Source organism: Nerophis ophidion, linkage group LG18, assembly GCF_033978795.1.
Source record: "Nerophis ophidion isolate RoL-2023_Sa linkage group LG18, RoL_Noph_v1.0, whole genome shotgun sequence".
NCBI lineage: Eukaryota > Metazoa > Chordata > Actinopteri > Syngnathiformes > Syngnathidae > Nerophis > Nerophis ophidion.
In genome coordinates, this window is record NC_084628.1 from 48966479 (window position 1) to 48987626 (window position 21148).

A 21148-nucleotide genomic window follows, 5' to 3' on the forward strand; every position below is an offset into this window, starting at 1 on the left:
TTCACACACTAGGGACCATTTAGTGTTGCCAATCAACCTATCCCCAGGTGCATGTCTTTGGAGGTGGGAGAGGCCTATCCCCAGGTGCATGTCTTTGGAGGTGGGAGGGGCCTATCCCCAGGTGTATGTCTTTGGAGGTGGGAGGGGCCTATCCCCAGGTGTATGTATTTGGAGGTGGGAGGGGCCTATCCCCAGGTGCATGTCTTTGGAGGTGGGAGGGGCCTATCCCCAGGTGCATGTCTTTGGAGGTGGGAGGGGCCTATCCCCAGGTGCATGTCTTTGGAGGTGGGAGGGGCCTATCCCCAGGTGCATGTCTTTGGAGGTGAGAGGGGCCTATCCCCAGGTGCATGTCTTTGGAGGTGGGAGGGGCCTATCCCCAAGTGTATGTATTTGGAGGTGGGAGGGGCCTATCCCCAGGTGCATGTATTTGGAGGTGGGAGGGGCCTATCCCCAGGTGTATGTCTTTGGAGGTGGGAAGGGCCTATCCCCAGGTGCATATCTTTGGAGGTGGGAGGGGCCTATCCCCAGGTGCATGTCTTTGGAGGTGGGAGGGGCCTATCCCCAGGTGCATGTCTTTGGAGGTGGGAGGGGCCTATCCCCAGGTGCATGTATTTGGAGGTGGGAGGGGCCTATCCCCAGGAGTTCCTGCAGTCACAGGTAGAATATGCAGCACAGAAAAATCCCGAGCGCAGGATCAAACCCAGGACATTTTTTTATATTTGCATGGTATGTATATATTATTAATGTTGTAAATACAAATCTTTATTTATCTAGAAAGATTAGTTGTAAAGAAGTAGGCATTTTTGTCAGGTCTCAAGAAGGTAAGAAATACAAGTGTGCGTGCGTGCGTTTGCCACTTGTCACCAAGATGACAAGTGGGTGCAAGTTTGGTGTGCAGTGATGTCTGGTATGTACCTCCAGCATGGCATTGTGCCCATCATTGAGCCAGAACTCTTACCTGATGGAGACCACGACCTGAAGCGCTGCCAGTACGTGACTGAGAAGGTATGTGTATCTTCTCTAACACCTTTTCTTTTATCCTCACAAGAGAACTTCACAAACACCTTCACAATTACACTATATGCAAAACTTTGTGACAATGTTCTCCAAAAACACAAGTTTGGACCTACCAAATTTGGTGAAAAAAAAAAACCAGATGATTTGTCACTAGGGATGTCATGGTAATAAAATGTCATGTTATGAAGATATTACATTATTATTGTGGTATATGTCCAGAGAAAAAATGCCATATTTTCAAAATGAAGTGGCAGGAACATTCATGATGTACACAATAATTGAACATAATGATCATTTTTATTACCCCAAACATGTTTTTAAGTGCAAAATAATTGTGTGGGAACATTCACTATTTATAGTTAATAAAAAAAACCTAAGTGTCTCTGAAGTGGCAATCCATTTTCTACTGCTTGTCCCATTCGGGGTCGCAGGGGGTTCTGGAGCCTATCTCAGCTGCATTCGAGCGGAAGGTTGGGTACACCCTGGACAAGTCACCATCTCTTCACAGGGCCAACACAGATGTACAACATTCACACACTAGGGACCATTTAGTGTTGCCAATCAACCTATCCCCAAGTGTATGTCTTTGGAGGTGGGAGGGGCCTATCCCCAGGTGTATGTCTTTGGAGGTGGGAGGGGCCTATCCCCAGGTGTATGTCTTTGGAGGTGGGAGGAGCCTATCCCCAGGCGCATATCTTTGGAGGTGGGAGGGGCCTATCCCCAGGTGCATGTCTTTGGAGGTGGGAGGGGCCTATCCCCAGGTGCATGTCTTTGGAGGTGGGAAGGGCCTATCCCCAGGTGCATGTCTTTGGAGGTGGGAGGGGCCTATCCCCAGGTGCATGTCTTTGGAGGTGGGAGGAGCCTATCCCCAGGTGCATGTCTTTGGAGGTGGGAGGAGCCTATCCCCAGGTGCTTGTCTTTGAATTGACAATGTAAAACAATAATGTTCACTTCGGTGTGTTTGAACTTTTATTTCATGAGGAGCAGTGTCCTCTGCAGTGGACATGTTTTATATCACTTTGGAAGAGAAGTTAGCCCACATTTGAACTTTTAATCATCTAAATAGCTGATAAGTAGATGTTTAACCTCGCTGGCTTCAAGTCTGCAGGAGTGCAGTGTGCTGGAGACCAAGGTGGTGTGATATAAAAAGGAGCTTCTGTCTTTGCCAGGGTTTGTTTGTCTGTTTGTTAGTCCCTAGGAAAGAAAGATTCCTCTTATCACACTTCTTCTGTGTGCTTCCTGTACAGCACGGGTGGCCACACTTTTTCTGCAGGCCAGCTACTTTTTAAACAACTTTACAAGAAATACATTGGTGGCAAACTCTCTAGCTTGCTGACTTTCTGAGACTCTTATTTTGGTGGCACAGGCAGAATGAAGCAGCGCTTTTATTGTAAAGACAGGAACTGTGTGGTCACTCTTTAGGGTTTGGACAGCAGGTATGGTGCGAGAGTCTGTTGAAATAAAAAGTGTTTCTGGCCTTCCTGTCGGTCGTTCTTTCTTAGTAATCATGTGGCAGCAGCCAGCGTCATCTCACAAGACCCTCGGGTGTTGTCAATGTCACTCACGTGACCAAACTCACGTCTTGCTGAAGATTGGTGATCATTCATTTTTACCTCTATTTTTTTAATGCCTGACTGGTGATGGACTGACACACCCTCCACCATCCCCTGACACACCCTCCACCATGGACTGACACACCCTCCACCATCCCCTGACACACCCTCCACCATGGACTGACACACCCTCCACCATGGACTGACACACCCTCCACCATGGACTGACACACCCTCCACCATCCCCTGACACACCCTCCACCATGGACTGACACACCCTCCACCATCCCCTGACACACCCTCCACCATGGACTGACACACCCTCCACCATCCCCTGACACACCCTCCACCATGGACTGACACACCCTCCACCATGGACTGACACACCCTCCACCATGGACTGACACACCCTCCACCATCCCCTGACACACCCTCCACCATGGACTGACACACCCTCCACCATCCCCTGACACACCCTCCACCATGGACTGACACACCCTCCACCATCCCCTGACACACCCTCCACCATCCCCTGACACACCCTCCACCATCCCCTGACACACCCTCCACCATGGACTGACACACCCTCCACCATGGACTGACACACCCTCCACCATCCCCTGACACACCCTCCACCATGGACTGACACACCCTCCACCATGGACTGACACACCCTCCACCATGGACTGACACACCCTCCACCATCCCCTGACACACCCTCCACCATGGACTGACACACCCTCCACCATGGACTGACACACCCTCCACCATGGACTGACACACCCTCCACCAGGGACTGACACACCCTCCACCATGGACTGACACATCCTCCACCATGGACTGACACACCCTCCACCATGGACTGACACACCCTCCACCATGAACTGACACACCCTCCACCATGGACTGACACACCCTCCACCATGGAGTGACACACCCTCCACCATGGAGTGACACACCCTCCACCATGGACTGACACACCCTCCACCATGGACTGACACACCCTCCACCATGGACTGACACACCCTCCACCATGGACTGACACACCCTCCACCATGGACTGACACACCCTCCGCCATGGACTGACACACCCTCCGCCATGGACTGACACACCCTCCGCCATGGACTGACACACCCTCCGCCATGGACTGACACACCCTCCGCCATGGACTGACACACCCTCCGCCATGGACTGACACACCCTCCGCCATGGACTGACACACCCTCCACCATGGACTGACACACCCACGGCCTTGGACTGACACACCCTCCACCATGGACTGACACACCCTCCACCATGGACTGACACACCCTCCACCATGGACTGACACACTCTCCACCATAGACTGACACACCCTCCACCATGGATCACATCACCTTATATCTATGACATCACTTTATATAGCAGGTTTGCTGTGAGTGTCATGTGTGAGCCTACCCCAGCTAATTGTGTGAATGCTCCAAAGTTTTCACACAATTAGGACCAAAAACAAAGTTGTTTTTTGAACTGGAAAAATTCCCGGTTTTCCTGCAATTCCAGGAGTTTCATAATACCATTTCTCAATTCAACATGTTACTACTTCAACATTTCTCCACCCATTTGCACAATTTCAACACACCAACCATTTCAACTTGTTCAGACCATTCAAGTTTTTTAAATATTTTCAAAAAATGATTTATTATTTCTGAAACTCCCATTAAAATGAACGGGACATTCTTCAAAGTTGCACAATTGCCACATTTTTCATTTGATTCCGACTGTTCCAAGTTGTAAATAATTAGCCTGTTCAAGAATAGTTTTCTGTACTTCAACAATTCTATAAAAAAATCCTGGATTTCACATAATTCGCTTTTTTTTGTGCATTTTCCCCATTCAAAATGAATTGGGCATTTTTCAAACTTGCACAATTCCCACATTCTTCAACCCATTCCACCTTCAACACATTCCACCATTCTGGAAATTCAAACCACCCATTTTCCAGGTTCAAAAAAATTCCAGATTTTCCAGAAATTCCTCAATACTTCAACATTCCTTGCTTGTTTTAAACAATTCCAACTCCAACCAATTCAGCTCATTCAGGTAATTCATGCTTCTAATCATTTTTTTTTAAATCTGGCTTTTCCCCAAATTTCCAGAAAGTTCCCATTAAAATGAATGGGACATTTTTCCGAATTACACAATTCCCATCAACACATTCCACTCATCCTGGACATTCAAACTAACACTTTCCCAAGTTCCAAAGCAAAGTTCGGTTTTCCTGGAAATTCAAACTCTTCAACATTCAAACTTCAGCATTTCCTTCAGGAATTGCCTCTTCTAGTTTCAATATCTTTTTACTCCTCGTCATCCGTATTTTTGTCCAGGGTGTACCCGCCTTCCGCCCCAGTGCAGCTGCGATAGGCTGCAGCTGCCCCTAGAGGGACAAGCGGTAGAAAATGGACAATCCATATTTGCTCCCACAGTCCAAAGATATCAGTGGATGTCAATTGGAGACTTGTCCATTGTGTTGGTCTCTGTTGACTGATTGGTAAGCAGCTCGGAATGGTGATAGACTGGGATAGACTCCAACTCACTGGTGGTTAGAATGAATGAATGAATGAATGAATGAATGAATGAATGAATGAATGATGATGATGTCTCAATGAGAATGTTGCTTTCAGGTCTTAAGTGCCGTCTACAAGGCCATGTCAGACCAGCATGTGTACCTGGAAGGCACCCTCCTCAAGCCCAACATGGTCACCCCCGGCCACAGCTGTCCCAGAAAGTACAGCCCGGAGGATGTCGCCATGGCAACCCTCACCTGCCTTGGCCGCACCGTCCCTCCCGCGGTGGCAGGTGTGTCAGAGGCCAGGATGTGTGTTGGCAAGGAGTCTGAGTTTTGTGTTCTGTGTCAGGTGTGGCCTTCCTGTCAGGAGGTCAGAGCGAGGAGGAGGCATCCGTCCACCTGAACGCCATCAGCAAGTGTCCTCTGGTCAAGCCCTGGGTCCTCACCTTCTCCTTCGGCCGGGCTCTGCAGGCCTCGGCCCTGCGAGCATGGAGGGGCCACAAAGAGAACCAGAAGGCTGCCACCGAGCAGTTCATCAAAAGGGCCCAGGTGCGTTCTCCTCTTTCCATTCTCTCTCCTACAAAGACGTTTTAGTTGACAGTTTCCGAGCAGAGCTTTTCTTACTGTCACTCACACACGCTCTGAGACTTCATTGGAACTATGTGTCTCAAAGGTTAAGATCATGGTGAAGCAGGATATGTCATAATAGTTGTTTCACTGATGTTCCAAACATGATTTAAGAAAATACTCACGCTAAAATAATCTTCGAGTGATCCCGCTTTCAATATTTGTGCTCATGAAGATAATTTGTCTGTGCAAAACTGCAAAAACTACAGCACTCAAACTTGCTGTGCCTAAAAACAATCCATTAACTATCACTGCCATATAACTATTGGTGCCTATTGGTGCCAATTAACTATCGGTGCCCATTACCTATTGGTGGCATATAACTATTGGTGCCTATTGGTGCCAATTAACTATTAGTGGCATATAACTATTGGTGCCTATTGGTACCAATTAACTATTGGTGGCATATAACTATTGGTGCCTATTGGTGCCCATTAACTATTGGTGGCATATAACTATTGGTGCCTATTGGTGCCCATTAACTATTAGTGACATATAACTATTGATGCCTATTGGTGCCCATTAACTATTAGTGACATATAACTATTGGTGCCTATCGGTGCCCATTAACTATTGGTGGCATATAACTATTGATGCCTATTGGTGCCCATTAACTATTAGTGGCATATAACTATTGGTGCCTATTGGTGCCCATTAACTATTGGTGCCCATTAACTATTGGTACCGTATTGGTGCCCATTAACTATTGGTGCCCATTAAAGTCCTACTGAAATCAATCAATCAATCAATGTTTACTTATATAGCCCTAAATCACTAGTGTCTCAAAGGGCTGCACAAACCACTGCGACATCCTCGGTAGGCCCACATAAGGGCAAGGAAAACTCACACCCAGTGGGACGTCGGTGACAATGATGACTATGAGAACCTTGGAGAGGAGGAAAGCAATGGATGTGGAGCGGGTCTAACATGATACTGTGAAAGTTCAATCCATAATGAATCCAACACAGTCGCAAGAGTCCAGTCCAAAGCGGATCCAACACAGCAGCGAGAGTCCCGTTCACAGCGGAGCCAGCAGGAAACCATCCCAAGCGGAGGCGGATCAGCAGCGCAGAGATGTCCCCAGCCGAAATGAGATGTTCTTATTTAAACGGGGATAGCAGGTCCATTCTATGTGTCATACTTCATCATTTTGCGATATTGCTATATTTTTGCTGAGGGATTTAGTAGAGAACATCGAGGATAAAGTTGACAACTGGAGAAAAGCTCTGCCTCTGCCAGAAGTCGCAGACGATGATGTCACATGTTGATGGCTCCTCATATATTCACATTGATTTTAATGGGAGCCTCCAACAAAAACAGCTATTCAGACCGAAAAAACAACAATTTCCCCATTAATTTGAGCGAGGATGAAAGATTCGTGTTTGAGGATATTGATAGCGACGGACTAGAAAAAAAAAAAAAGTTAAAAAAAAAAACGCGATTGCAATGGTGTTGCATTGAGACGGATTCTGATGTTTTTAGACACATTTACTGGGATAATTCTGGGAAATCCCTCATCTTTCTATTGTGTTGCTAGTGTTTTAGTGAGTTTAACAGTACCTGATAGTCGTAAGGATGTGTCCACTAGTGAGTTTAACAGTACCTGATAGTCGTAAGGGTGTGTCCACTAGTGAGTTTAACAGTACCTGATAGTCGCAAGGGTGTGTCCACTAGTGAGTTTAACAGTACCTGATAGTCGTAAGGGTGTGTCCACTAGTGAGTTTAACAGTACCTGATAGTCGTAAGGGTGTGTCCACTAGTGAGTTTAACAGTACCTGATAGTCGGAAGGGTGTGTCCACTAGTGAGTTTAACAGTACCTGATAGTCGGAAGGGTGTGTCCACTAGTGAGTTTAACAGTACCTGATAGTCGTAAGGGTGTGTCCACTAGTGAGTTTAACAGTACCTGATAGTCGGAAGTGTACGTCCACGGCCGGGTGTTGATGCCAGTGTCTCAGGGAAGTCGACGGCAGCTTCATGGACGGCACAAGCTCAGCTGATATCCGGTAAGAACTGACTTTTTAACCACAATTTTCTCACTGAAACCTGCTGGTTGACATGTAGTTGGGATCCATGTCCACTCTGATCCATAGTAAAGTTTCACCTCCGCGAATTTTAAACAAAGAATCACCGTGTGTTGGGGGGCCAAAAGCTAAAGCTTCCCAACTCCATCTTTCTGTTGTGACTTCTCCAATATTAATTGGACAAATTGCAAAATATTCAGCAACACAGATGTCCAAAATACTGTGTAATTGTGCCGTTAAAGCAGACAACTTTTAGCTGTGTGTGTGTGCAGTGCTCATACTTCCTATAAACCCGTGACGTCTTGCGTACACGTCATCATTACACAACGTTTCCAAGACGGAACTCCCGGGAAATTTAAAATTGTAATTTAGTGAACTAAAAAGGCCATATTGGCATGTGTTGCAATGTTAATATTTCATCATTGATATATAAACTATCAGACTGTGTGGTGGCTAGTAGTGGCTTTCAGTAGGCCTTTAACTATTAGTACATTAACCATTGGTACCTATTGGTGCCCATTAACTATTGGTACATTAACTATTGGTGCAATATATACCTATTGGTGCCTATTAACTATTGGTGCCATATAACTATTGGTGCCTATTGGTGCCAGATAACTATTTGGTGCCCGTTAACTTTTGGTGCCATATATAACTATTGGTGCAATATAACTATTAGTGCCCATTTACTTTTGGTGCCATATATAACTATTGGTGCCATATAACTATTGGTGCCCATTAAGTATTGGTGCCAAATAACTATTGGTGCCCATTAGGTATTGGTGCCATATAACTATTGGTGCCTATTGGTGCCCATTAGGTATTGGTGTCATATATAACTATTGGTGCCCATTAACTATTGGTGCCTATTGGTGCCCATTAACTTTTGGTGCCAGATAACTATTGGTGCCCATTAACTTTTGGTGCCATATATAACTATTGGTGCCCATTAAGTATTGGTGCCATATATTACTATTGGTGCCATATATAACTATTGGTGCCCATTAACTATTGGTGCCCATTAACTTTTGGTGCCAGATAACTATTGGTGCCCATTAACTTTTGGTGCCATATATAACTATTGGTGCCCATTAAGTATTGGTGCCATATATTACTATTGGTGCCATATATAACTATTGCTACCCATTAACTATTGGTGCCATACATAACTTTTGGTTCTCATTAACTTTTGGTGCCATATATAACTATTGCTACCCATTAACTATTGGTGCCATATATAACTTTTGGTTCTCATTAACTATTGGTGCCATATATAACTATTGGTTCTCATTAAACATTTGGTGCCTATTGGTGCCCATTAAGTATTGGTGCCATATATAACTTTTGGTTCTCATTAACTATTGGTGCCATATATAACTATTGGTTCTCATTAAACATTTGGTGCCTATTGGTGCCCATTAAGTATTGGTGCCATATATAACTTTTGGTTCTCATTAACTATTGGTGCCATATATAACTATTGGTTCTCATTAAACATTTGGTGCCTATTGGTGCCCATTAAGTATTGGTGCCATATAACTATTGGTGCCCATTAACTGTTGGTGCCAATTGGGAAAAGAAGTTGGATGTACTTTTTGTCACTGGCGATTGTTGTAAATGGAGTTAGTTTCATGTTGATAAGCAGAACAATGTAAATAATCCAGCAAGTTGAAGCAGCAAGTAGATGTTTGACATGTTCTTACACAGAATATTATTGCTAAATGATGACTACTTTCTACTGTTGATACAAACACAAAAGATGGAAATAATCCAAACTGCAGTGTTACAAAGTGATGGCACAAATAATCACTATGTTCTCCCCTTTTGGGTTGTTTGATGCACTTTCAAAAGTTGTTGTATTCTCCATCCTTACCAGAGTCAATTAGGCAGAAGTGCTGTGGAAATATGAACAACAATATGTTGACATTCTTTGTTTACTACATTTGTTTACTCTGCAACAGGTCAACAGTCTGGCATGTCGAGGGAAGTACACGGGCGCCGAAAACTACCCAGATTCTGCCCACGGCATCTATAGCTCCTGCTACTCTTACTGAACCAGGTCATTACCACTCAGAGATCATCTAGAGCTCTTACTAAGTCTTACTGAACCAGGTCATCACCACTCAGAGATCATCTATAGCTCTTACTAAGTCTTACTGAACCAGGTCATCACCACTCAGAGATCATCTAGAGCTCTTACTAAGTCTTACTGAACCAGGTCATCACCACTCAGAGATCATCTATAGCTCTTACTAAGTCTTACTGAACCAGGTCATCACCACTCAGAGATCATCTAGAGCTCTTACTAAGTGTTACTGAACCAGGTCATCACCACTCAGAGATCATCTAGAGCTCTTACTAAGTCTTACTGAACCAGGTCATCACCACTCAGAGATCATCTAGAGCTCTTACTAAGTCTTACTGAACCAGGTCATCACCACTCAGAGATCATCTATAGCTCTTACTAAGTCTTACTGAACCAGGTCATCACCACTCAGAGATCATCTATAGCTCTTACTAACTCTTACTGAACCAGGTCATCACCACTCAGATCATCTAGAGCTCTTACTAAGTCTTACTGAATCAGGTCATCACACATCTTACTTGAAAACATTATGAAGGAAATCAGAGAAAAGTTGTTAAAGTGTAATTGTTGTGAAGGTCTGCTGCTGTCCGGGTGCCATTAAGCATGTTTTAAAGGCTGTAGAAAAGTGCAGTGAGTTATATTGTCATGCAAAAGATGTTTGGTTTGCTAGCTGTTCCAAAGAAAAGATGCCATGAAAAATGCCAGAAAAAAGAGATTGCATCAGAAAATATGGATGAACTCTAATATTCTAATAGATGGAGAGACTTTCTTTTGGAAACATGTTTGAACGAGGAAATATTTTTGTCAATGACATGATCCATGAGAATCAATGACATGATCCATGAGAATCAATGACATGATCCATGAGAATCAATGACATGATCCATGAGAATCAATGACATGATCCATGAGAATCAATGACATCATCCATGAGAATCAATGACATGATCCATGAGAATCAATGACATGATCCATGAGAATCAATGACATGATCCATGAGAATCAATGACATGATCCATGAGAATCAATGACATGATCCATGAGAATCAATGACATGATCCATGAGAATCAATGACAGGATCCATGAGAATCAATGACAGGATCCATGAGAATCAATGACAGGATCCATGAGAATCAATGACATGATCCATGAGAATCAATGACAGGATCCATGAGAATCAATGACATGATCCATGAGAATCAATGACATGATCCATGAGAATCAATGACAGGATCCATGAGAATCAATGACATGATCCATGAGAATCAATGACATGATCCATGAGAATCAATGACATGATCCATGAGAATCAATGACATGATCCATGAGAATCAATGACATGATCCATGAGAATCAATGACATCATCCATGAGAATCAATGACATGATCCATGAGAATCAATGACATGATCCATGAGAATCAATGACATGATCCATGAGAATCAATGACATGATCCATGAGAATCAATGACATGATCCATGAGAATCAATTACATGATCCATGAGAATCAATGACAGGATCCATGAGAATCAATGACAGGATCCATGAGAATCAATGACATGATCCATGAGAATCAATGACAGGATCCATGAGAATCAATGACATGATCCATGAGAATCAATGACATGATCCATGAGAATCAATGACAGGATCCATGAGAATCAATGACATGATCCATGAGAATCAATGACATGATCCATGAGAATCAATGACATGATCCATGAGAATCAATGACATGATCCATGAGAATCAATGACAGGATCCATGAGAATCAATGACATGATCCATGAGAATCAATGACATGATCCATGAGAATCAATGACATGATCCATGAGAATCAATGACATGATCCATGAGAATCAATGACATGATCCATGAGAATCAATGACATGATCCATGAGAATCAATGACATGATCCATGAGAATCAATGACATGATCCATGAGAATCAATGACAGGATCCATGAGAATCAATGACAGGATCCATGAGAATCAATGACAGGATCCATGAGAATCAATGACAGGATCCATGAGAATCAATGACATGATCCATGAGAATCAATGACAGGATCCATGAGAATCAATGACATGATCCATGAGAATCAATGACATGATCCATGAGAATCAATGACAGGATCCATGAGAATCAATGACATGATCCATGAGAATCAATGACATGATCCATGAGAATCAATGACATGATCCATGAGAATCAATGACATGATCCATGAGAATCAATGACATGATCCATGAGAATCAATGACATCATCCATGAGAATCAATGACATGATCCATGAGAATCAATGACATGATCCATGAGAATCAATGACATGATCCATGAGAATCAATGACATGATCCATGAGAATCAATGACAGGATCCATGAGAATCAATGACAGGATCCATGAGAATCAATGACAGGATCCATGAGAATCAATGACAGGATCCATGAGAATCAATGACATGATCCATGAGAATCAATGACAGGATCCATGAGAATCAATGACATGATCCATGAGAATCAATGACATGATCCATGAGAATCAATGACAGGATCCATGAGAATCAATGACATGATCCATGAGAATCAATGACATGATCCATGAGAATCAATGACATGATCCATGAGAATCAATGACATGATCCATGAGAATCAATGACATGATCCATGAGAATCAATGACATCATCCATGAGAATCAATGACATGATCCATGAGAATCAATGACATGATCCATGAGAATCAATGACATGATCCATGAGAATCAATGACATGATCCATGAGAATCAATGACATGATCCATGAGAATCAATTACATGATCCATGAGAATCAATGACAGGATCCATGAGAATCAATGACAGGATCCATGAGAATCAATGACAGGATCCATGAGAATCAATGACAGGATCCATGAGAATCAATGACATGATCCATGAGAATCAATGACATGATCCATGAGAATCAATGACATGATCCATGAGAATCAATGACATGATCCATGAGAATCAATGACATGATCCATGAGAATCAATGACATCATCCATGAGAATCAATGACATGATCCATGAGAATCAATGACATGATCCATGAGAATCAATGACATGATCCATGAGAATCAATGACATGATCCATGAGAATCAATGACATGATCCATGAGAATCAATTACATGATCCATGAGAATCAATGACAGGATCCATGAGAATCAATGACAGGATCCATGAGAATCAATGACAGGATCCATGAGAATCAATGACATGATCCATGAGAATCAATGACATGATCCATGAGAATCAATGACAGGATCCATGAGAATCAATGACATGATCCATGAGAATCAATGACATGATCCATGAGAATCAATGACATGATCCATGAGAATCAATGACATGATCCATGAGAATCAATGACATGATCCATGAGAATGTTGGATGAGGGAGTGTGGTGAATGTACAAGTTTGTACGTTGAAGCTTCTCATGTCTTCAACTAACTGCAGTCATTGGCAAAAGATGGCAAGAAATAATTCTTTATGAACTACTAAATGTTTACTTTGTGAACCTCCAATAAGAAATTGTAGTTGGCAAAAAGGAAGTAAAAAAGAAAAAGAAATAATTTGTATTTCATAAAGAAATCTGCCCGTTGCCGTGGGATACAATATTCAAATGAATCTACAAAAGTATTATCCATGTGCAAAATTGTTATTTTCAAATTAAAATCATTTATCATTTCTTACCCAAGTGAAAAATGTTCAAACTGTGGAATATGATGGAGTCACATGATTGTTGTTTGCTGTGTGAATACATCCTGCATTTATTTTACTATTGTGTCTTTAGTAATGTGTTTTTGTGTCTTCTTTTGTTTTAGTATTGTCATATTGTGTCTTCTTTTGTTTTGGTATTGTCATATTGTCTTCTTTTGTTTTGTTATTGTCATATTGTCTTCTTTTGTTTTGGTAATGTGTTTTTGTGTCTTCTTTTGTTTTAGTATTGTCATATTGTGTCTTGTTTTGTTTTTGTTATTGTCATATTGTCTTCTTTTGTTTTGGTAATGTGTTTTTGTGTCTTCTTTTGTTTTAGTATTGTCAAATTGTGTCTTCTTTTGTTTTGGTATTGTCATATTGTCTTCTTTTGTTTTGGTAATGTGTTTTTGTGTCTTCTTTTGTTTTAGTATTGTCATATTGTGTCTTGTTTTGTTTTTAGTATTGTCATATTGTGTCTTGTTTTGTTTTTGTTATTGTCATATTGTCTTTTGTTTTGGTAATGTGTTTTTGTGTCTTCTTTTGTTTTAGTATTGTCATATTGTGTCTTGTTTTGTTTTTAGTATTGTCATATTGTGTCTTGTTTTGTTTTTGTTATTGTCATATTGTCTTCTTTTGTTTTGGTAATGTGTTTTTGTGTCTTCTTTTGTTTTAGTATTGTCATATAGTGTCTTCTTTTGTTTGGGTATTGTCATATTGTGTCTTCTTTTGTTTTGGTATTGTGTTATTTTATTTTGGTATTGTTATTGTGTCTTTTGTTTTGGTATTATCATATAGTGTCTTGTTTTGTTTTGGTATTGTCATATTGTGTCTTTTGTTTTGGTATTGTGTTATTGTGTCTTTTGTTTTGGTATTGTTATTGTGTCTTCTTTTTTTGGTATTGTCATATTGTGTCTTATTTTGTTTTGATATTGTCTTGTTTTGCTTTGGTATTGTCATATTGTGTCTTTTGTTTTGGTATTGTGTTATTGTCTTTTGTTTTGGTACTGTTATTTTGACTTCTTTTGTTTTGGTATTGTCATATTGTGCCATCCTTTTTGTTTTGGTATTGTCATATTGTGTCTTCTTTTGTTTTGATATTGTCATATTGTGTCTTCTTTTGTTTTGGTATTGTGTCTTTTGTTTTGGTATTGGTATTGTGTCTTCTTTTCTTTTGGTATTGTCATATTGTGTCTTGTTTTGTTTTGATATTGTGTTATTGTGTCTTTTGTTTTGGTTTTGTTATTGTGTCTTCTTTTGTTTTGGAATTGTCATATTGTGTCATCCTTTTTGTTTTGGTATTGTCATATTGTGTCCTTGTTTTGGGTGTAAGTTAAAGAAATGTGTTGAAGTATTGGTTTGTTTCTGAGGCTTGATGTTGTTTCTGTTACTTTAGGATAGTTTCTTGACAGTCATGATTTAGTCCATATAATTATAGTACTGGTCTTAGAGGTTGAAAATAGACATTCACTTAGTATTACTTTTTTTTAAAACATTTATTAACTTGAGAAAGTTTTTTGGTTGTAACTGATAATGATGGCAAAAAATATCAAAATAGACGGGAAGTTCTGAAATACTTATTTTGAAAATGTAATTTTGTTTATAGATGACGTGCAATCTGTTATGTTTGCTATTTGGCGTGGACATAAAAGGTTGCTGAGCCCGACCTGGACATCATCTGGACTGGACCAGGTTTTAGGAACCTTCTAAAATTGACAACCTGATCCGGTGAAGATAATGTCCTTTATTTTAAAAAAACAAAAACATTTTCTTGTACAAAAAAGCAAGTAAAGTAAGATAAAAACAGTTCCATTTTTTTTGGGGGGGGGGGTGCACTAACTATAAGTGTATCTTGTGTTTTTTTTATGTTGATTTAATAATCCATCCATTTTCTACTGCTCATTTCCCTTTGGGGTGGCGGGGGGCTGATTGAAAAAAAGATGCCCTGCGATCTCTCGCCACAAGTCAGCTGGGATAGGCTCCAGCTGACTTGTGAGTAGTTTACATGTTAGTTCTTCAGAAGTGCTATTGTAGGCTGAGCATATTGTGAAATGTCAAAAAGAGGACACCAACATGCGTGCCAAGGCCGGGACGAGCTGAACATTTGCCAATCATACTTCAACTTGCTTTAGAAATAATAGATTGAGTGAAATAAAGCATTTTTTCTCCTCTGTTGACAGCAGTTTTGGTGCTAGGAATTTTGAAAATTCCCAACATGGACCCCTAACTGACAGGGTCCCATGGACCCCATCAAGTCATAAAAATGGGGTTCCACAGTAAATTTTTGGGGTCCCGCTTTTTTGTAAGCGTTTTGAAAACAAATGATCAAGGTCTGCATTGTCCTGTTATATCTCACATTATATACCGTCTTTTGGAAAAAGGTTGTCATAAACGTTACTTCATTCAAGAAAATAAATAATATAAAAAGAAGTCAAATGTAAATGTATTCAGTTATAGATATACCTTCACTTTCTTCTTTCCTTTATAGATCTAAAGCAGGGGTCTCTAACACGCGGACCGTGGGCCAATTGTGGCCCGCTAGACGATATTTTACGGCCCACACCCTGCTGTGAAAACTTAATGTTGATGCGACCCGCAAGTTTCCTATGAATCGCGCTATACATCGTCACAATTGTATACCTTCGGATTTACCGGGTGACGTCCGACTCTAGGTGCCCCCCCAGGGTAACCATCACCCCCAAACCATCAATTTGACAGCACATTGTGTATATACTACTTTTATCGTCTTGCACAATTTGTGGAAATAGCGTATCAACCCAGTCACAGTTTGAGATTGACTTCTACAAAGCGACTGCAAGACATACTTGATCAACAGCCACACAGGTCACACTGAGGGTGGCTGCATAAACAAGTTTAACACTGTTACAAATATGCACCACACTTTGAACCCACACCAAACAAGAATGTTTTGGTAGAACAGCACAACATAAACACAACACAACAAATACCCAGAATCCCATGCAGCCCTAACTCTTCCGGGCTACAATATACACCCCGCCCCCTAATGTAGCCCGGAAGAGTTAGGGCTGCATTGGATTCCGGGTATTTGTTGTGTTGTGTTTATGTTTTGTTACGGTGCGGATAATCTCCCCAAATGTGTTTGTCAATCTTGTTTGGTGTGGGTTCACAGTGTGGTGCATATTTGTAACAGTGTTAAAGTTGTTTATACAGCCACCCTCAGTGTGACCTGTATGGCTGTTGACCAAGTATGTCTTGCAGTCACTTTTGTGATTCTACAGTAGTGATGGGATCAGCAGTTCTTTTGACTGCACTGAATCACTAGAATCAGTTCCTTAAATTGATTCGTTTAAAACATTTGTTCACCGAATCACTTGTGCAGCATCAGTTCTGTGTGCAGGTCGGCCAATCATGAGTCAGTCAGGAACAGCTTCCCCAGCGGCAGATCTCGCTGTGTGTCAGTCGGCCAACGACACAAGCCCTCAGCACCCAATGAACGACGCGCCTCAATGTGACGTCATCCTCCGCGACACACTCACTTCTCTGTGTCAGCAGGTCCATGAATCACGAGTCCTGATTCTGAATGAGTGAGTGAGTGCAGCGCCAACCTGAATCATGTCTTCAGCGACTAGCAGTCACTTCTTGTAGGTTGGTGAAGCCAGCCTGAATCACTCAGCTACAGTTCTGTGGGCCAGAGGTCAATCACTCTCTGCAAAAACTAATATTACATTAAGAAACCCTTAACAAATGCCAACATAAACACTAAATGTTCTGTAACAAAGAAAATGTCAACTTAAATATGCAAACAAAAAGAAAATAAATACCTTCAAAATAGAACAAATAAATTAAGAGCCAGAAATGCCAACATAAAAACTAAATGTTCTGTAGCCTACCTTTAAAAATACAACACAGAAAATATCAACTTAAATGTGCAAACAAAAGGAAAATAAATAGGTGGCGACTTGTCCAGGGTGTACACTGCCTTCCGACCAATTGTAGCTGAGATAGGCACCAGCGCCCCCCGCGACCCTAAAAGGGAATAAGCGGTAGAAAATGGATGGATGGGAAATGAAACAAAACAAATATTAAACCATGTGCCAGAAATGCAAACATAAAAACAAACATTTCTGTAGCTTACATTTAAAAATATAAAAATGGAAATATCAACTTAAATATGCAATAAAAATTATATTTGTTTAGATAATGGGGACGGGGCGCTTGTGTGTTTGTTTGTTTGCATGTGGCTTGAGTCAACATTAGCCGTTAGCTTGGAGAATAAATGGAGAACAGATGCCAATGGCATGAAACATATATATATATATATATATATATATATATATATATATATATATATATATATATCCCTGTGACGGGATAAATAAAAGTGGGAAATGAAACAAATAGTAATAGTCTACTAAAATGCTTGCAATCAACAGTTAAATAAATAGGCCTCGTTTGTTTAGTGCAAAAACAAATATTAAATTAAGAAACCCTTACAAATGCCAACATAAAACCTAAATGTTCTGTCGCAAAGAAAATGTAAACTTAAAATAAATACCTTCAAAATAAAACAAATAAATTAAGAGCCAGAAATGCCAACATAAAAACTAAATGTTCTGTAGCCTACCTTTAAAAATATAACAAAGAAAATAGCAAAATATCACAAACGTTGTCGTTCACTGAGTGATTCATGTCGTTAATCCGCGGTGAACGAATACCCACAAGCCCCTGCAGCACTAACTCTTCCAGGACGCTATAGTATACACCTCCTCTACCACCAAACCCCGCCCATGTCAGCAGGTAGTTTGGATCAATTAATCCAGGCCCCCAAAAATACGGAGAAAATACAAGAGCTGGAAGAATGAGAACATCCATGATTATTGCTTGATGTGTCACAAATGGCTAAGGTGAAAGATTACAGATTGGCCATTCAGAGGCACTGCGATGAGGTGGAGACTTGTCCAGGGTGTACGCCAACTTCCGCCTGATTGTAGCTGAGATAGGCTTCAGTTGCCCCCGGCGACCCCGAAGGGAATAAGCGGTAGAAAATTGGGTGGCATTCAAAGGCAGGATAAAAGGGGTCGTGGAAAGAGAAACTGGTGTCACATGACCAGGAGGGAGTCGGAGACAGAGGGCCGCTTCTAGCTGACCACTCAAAAAAAAAAAAAAAGAAACATTTGCAAATGGCAGAGGAATTCTCTCCTGCGAATCAGATTTTTCCAGGAAATACCCAATAATGCGTGTCCTTGGCCATATTTAGGCAAATGTCGAGAAAACCACCTTAGTTTTTAATTGTTTGCTCAGTAGATCAAACACACATTTAGGAAGGTTTTACTGCACATAAATATTTCCAACGGTTCCCAAACACACCAGTCATTAAGTTTTTTGTCAAGAGAAAGACATGCTTTTTTTTTTTTTTTACTGTTTCACTGTTCTGCAGAACTTTGTTGTAGAAAGTTCTGCAGAACAGTGACATTATATCCAATAAGTGGATGTTTTCTGTTTTCTTTATCCTTTTGTTGCCGTGTATGTTGCATCTTTGTTGGATTATAAAATATGTTGATCGAGGAGCTGGTCTGGCAAGTAGAGGAGCAACATTAATATATCCCCAATATTCACTGTTTTATTGTTTATAGTCAATATAGTAAATCCCACATTCTATATTTGATGTCATATAATTGAGTTAAAATACTAAAGTTCATTCCGGTTTTGAGATGTTCTTTTTAAGTGAAAAGAAAGTGAGATGTAGGATGTAAGAACAATAAAACACTGAATATTGAGAATATATGTGAAGGTTGCTGCTTGACTTGATGCTCATATTTCTTAATGCAGCAAGAAACATCAAAGCTGAGGAAACAAGCGAGCAGACTCACTAAACCTTGCACTGACTCCTGATTGCAGTTAAGGTGAAGATCCAAATAAATAGCCTGAATAATCTTTGTGTATTGAAGATGAATGTACTAATTCTTTGTGATTAACCTCAGGTGTTAACTCCTGCAATTTGACAGCCCTTATTTTATTGATGTTATGTCCCAATTTAACGTCCTTGTTCCTAGTTTGTGGTTGTTGGAACACTCTTTATCTAACATGTCTTATGTAAACATGACTTGTTCTTGGTCTGCAGCAAGTCATCACACGTTCATGACTTCATTACAAGGAAGTGTTTGATGGCGGTGAGCTCAGTTGGAATCAACTTCTTCTATTTGTGTTTTCTCAGCCCGGCAGATTCCTCCTCTCATACAACTTATGACTGACATCATTCAATACAACATTGCAACACACATCATGCTCTTCTTGGACTTTTACAAACCACTGGACTCACTGGACCAGGACCAGGACCAGGACTTCCTGATTCTCGTCCCGGAACACTGGATTTGGTTTGAAGTTTCAGGAGTTAATTAGAGGACTTAATGATAAAATGAATAGTTGTGTCTTACTTGTCAAGATGTCTGTTATCACCTTCTTTGAAATAATGCTGAGTCAGCAGATGAAACAACTCTTCTCCTAAAAAAGGAAGAACAAATTCCAGCTGCTATTGAAAAGATTGAAGAATTTTTTCATGTATGAAAACTTTACCTTTAATGTTGTTTCCTGTCCATCAATGTGTGAATAAAACATGTTTTGCATGTCCTTTAAAGTCTGAGATGAAATATTTACTCACTGGCCTTGTGGTCAGAGAGTCCAGCCTGAGACCGGAGGGTCTGGAGTCATACCAAAGACTAGAAACATGACCTCCCTGCTTGGCACTCAGCATCAAGGCCTGGAATTGGGGGTTAAATCACCCAAAATTATTCCCGGGCGCGGCCACCGCTGCTGCTCGCTGCTCCCCTCACCTCCCAGGGGGTGAACAAGGGGATGGTTCAAATGCAGAGAACACATTTCACCACACCTGGTGTGTGTGTCTGACTATCAGTGGTACTTTAACTTCAACTTTAATATCCATCCATTTTCTACCGATTAACCTATCAAAAAACTAATAAACTCCCAGAAAAGAAAGATAGAAAATACAATTACAAAATGCCAAACTAAGCTACATTCATACAATCTTATTTCTGCTTAAAATAGTTTGCCACACCTTTACTTCCAAAGCTAGTCTTACACATTTCATTCATGCACTATTTTGTTACATCATGTCTTGCAGTACATTTTCATCTAGCCAAACAAAACCATATTATTATTCAATTTGATGCACACAATTTTAGAAATACAAACATATTTATTTCTTGCATTATCAGCCAAGGTGAAAGAAACTTACTTTAACACAACACACAATATTTATCAATATACACTGCATATATATATATATATATATATATATATATATATATATATATAAGAAAACACTGAACACCATCTTTGTTTTCTACCTGTCAACTGTCAGTTTAGGCTGCTCGCAGGCTCCTCATCACCACTTCAAGATGGAGGCCAAATTTCTCGAGTCACAGCAGCCAATGCTGTGTCTACTTATAACATGTCTGTGGTTATAACATCATTGCAAACACGGCAATCTGTTGCAGTTCTGCTGCAGTTCGCTACCTTATTCATACTTTTTGTCAAGTGATTTTTTTTTAAAGCAGGGTTGCA

General features: G+C 40.8%; 1 protein-coding gene across 3 annotated transcripts in view; it reads left to right on the top strand.

The window, feature by feature from the left end:
• The window catches only part of LOC133537294 (fructose-bisphosphate aldolase C-like), a 33660-nt gene extending 13459 nt beyond the window's left edge, over positions 1 to 20201 (top strand). For all 3 annotated transcript variants that reach the window (XM_061878295.1, XM_061878297.1, XM_061878298.1), the window contains 5 exons: positions 922 to 1005; positions 5232 to 5406; positions 5466 to 5665; positions 9727 to 9824; positions 19782 to 20201. In XM_061878295.1, the coding sequence (XP_061734279.1) occupies positions 922 to 1005; positions 5232 to 5406; positions 5466 to 5665; positions 9727 to 9819 (552 nt within the window). In that variant the 3' untranslated portion in view covers positions 9820 to 9824; positions 19782 to 20201. The remainder of the gene's footprint in view (positions 1 to 921; positions 1006 to 5231; positions 5407 to 5465; positions 5666 to 9726; positions 9825 to 19781) is intronic.
• The last annotated feature ends 947 nt before the right edge of the window (positions 20202 to 21148 follow it).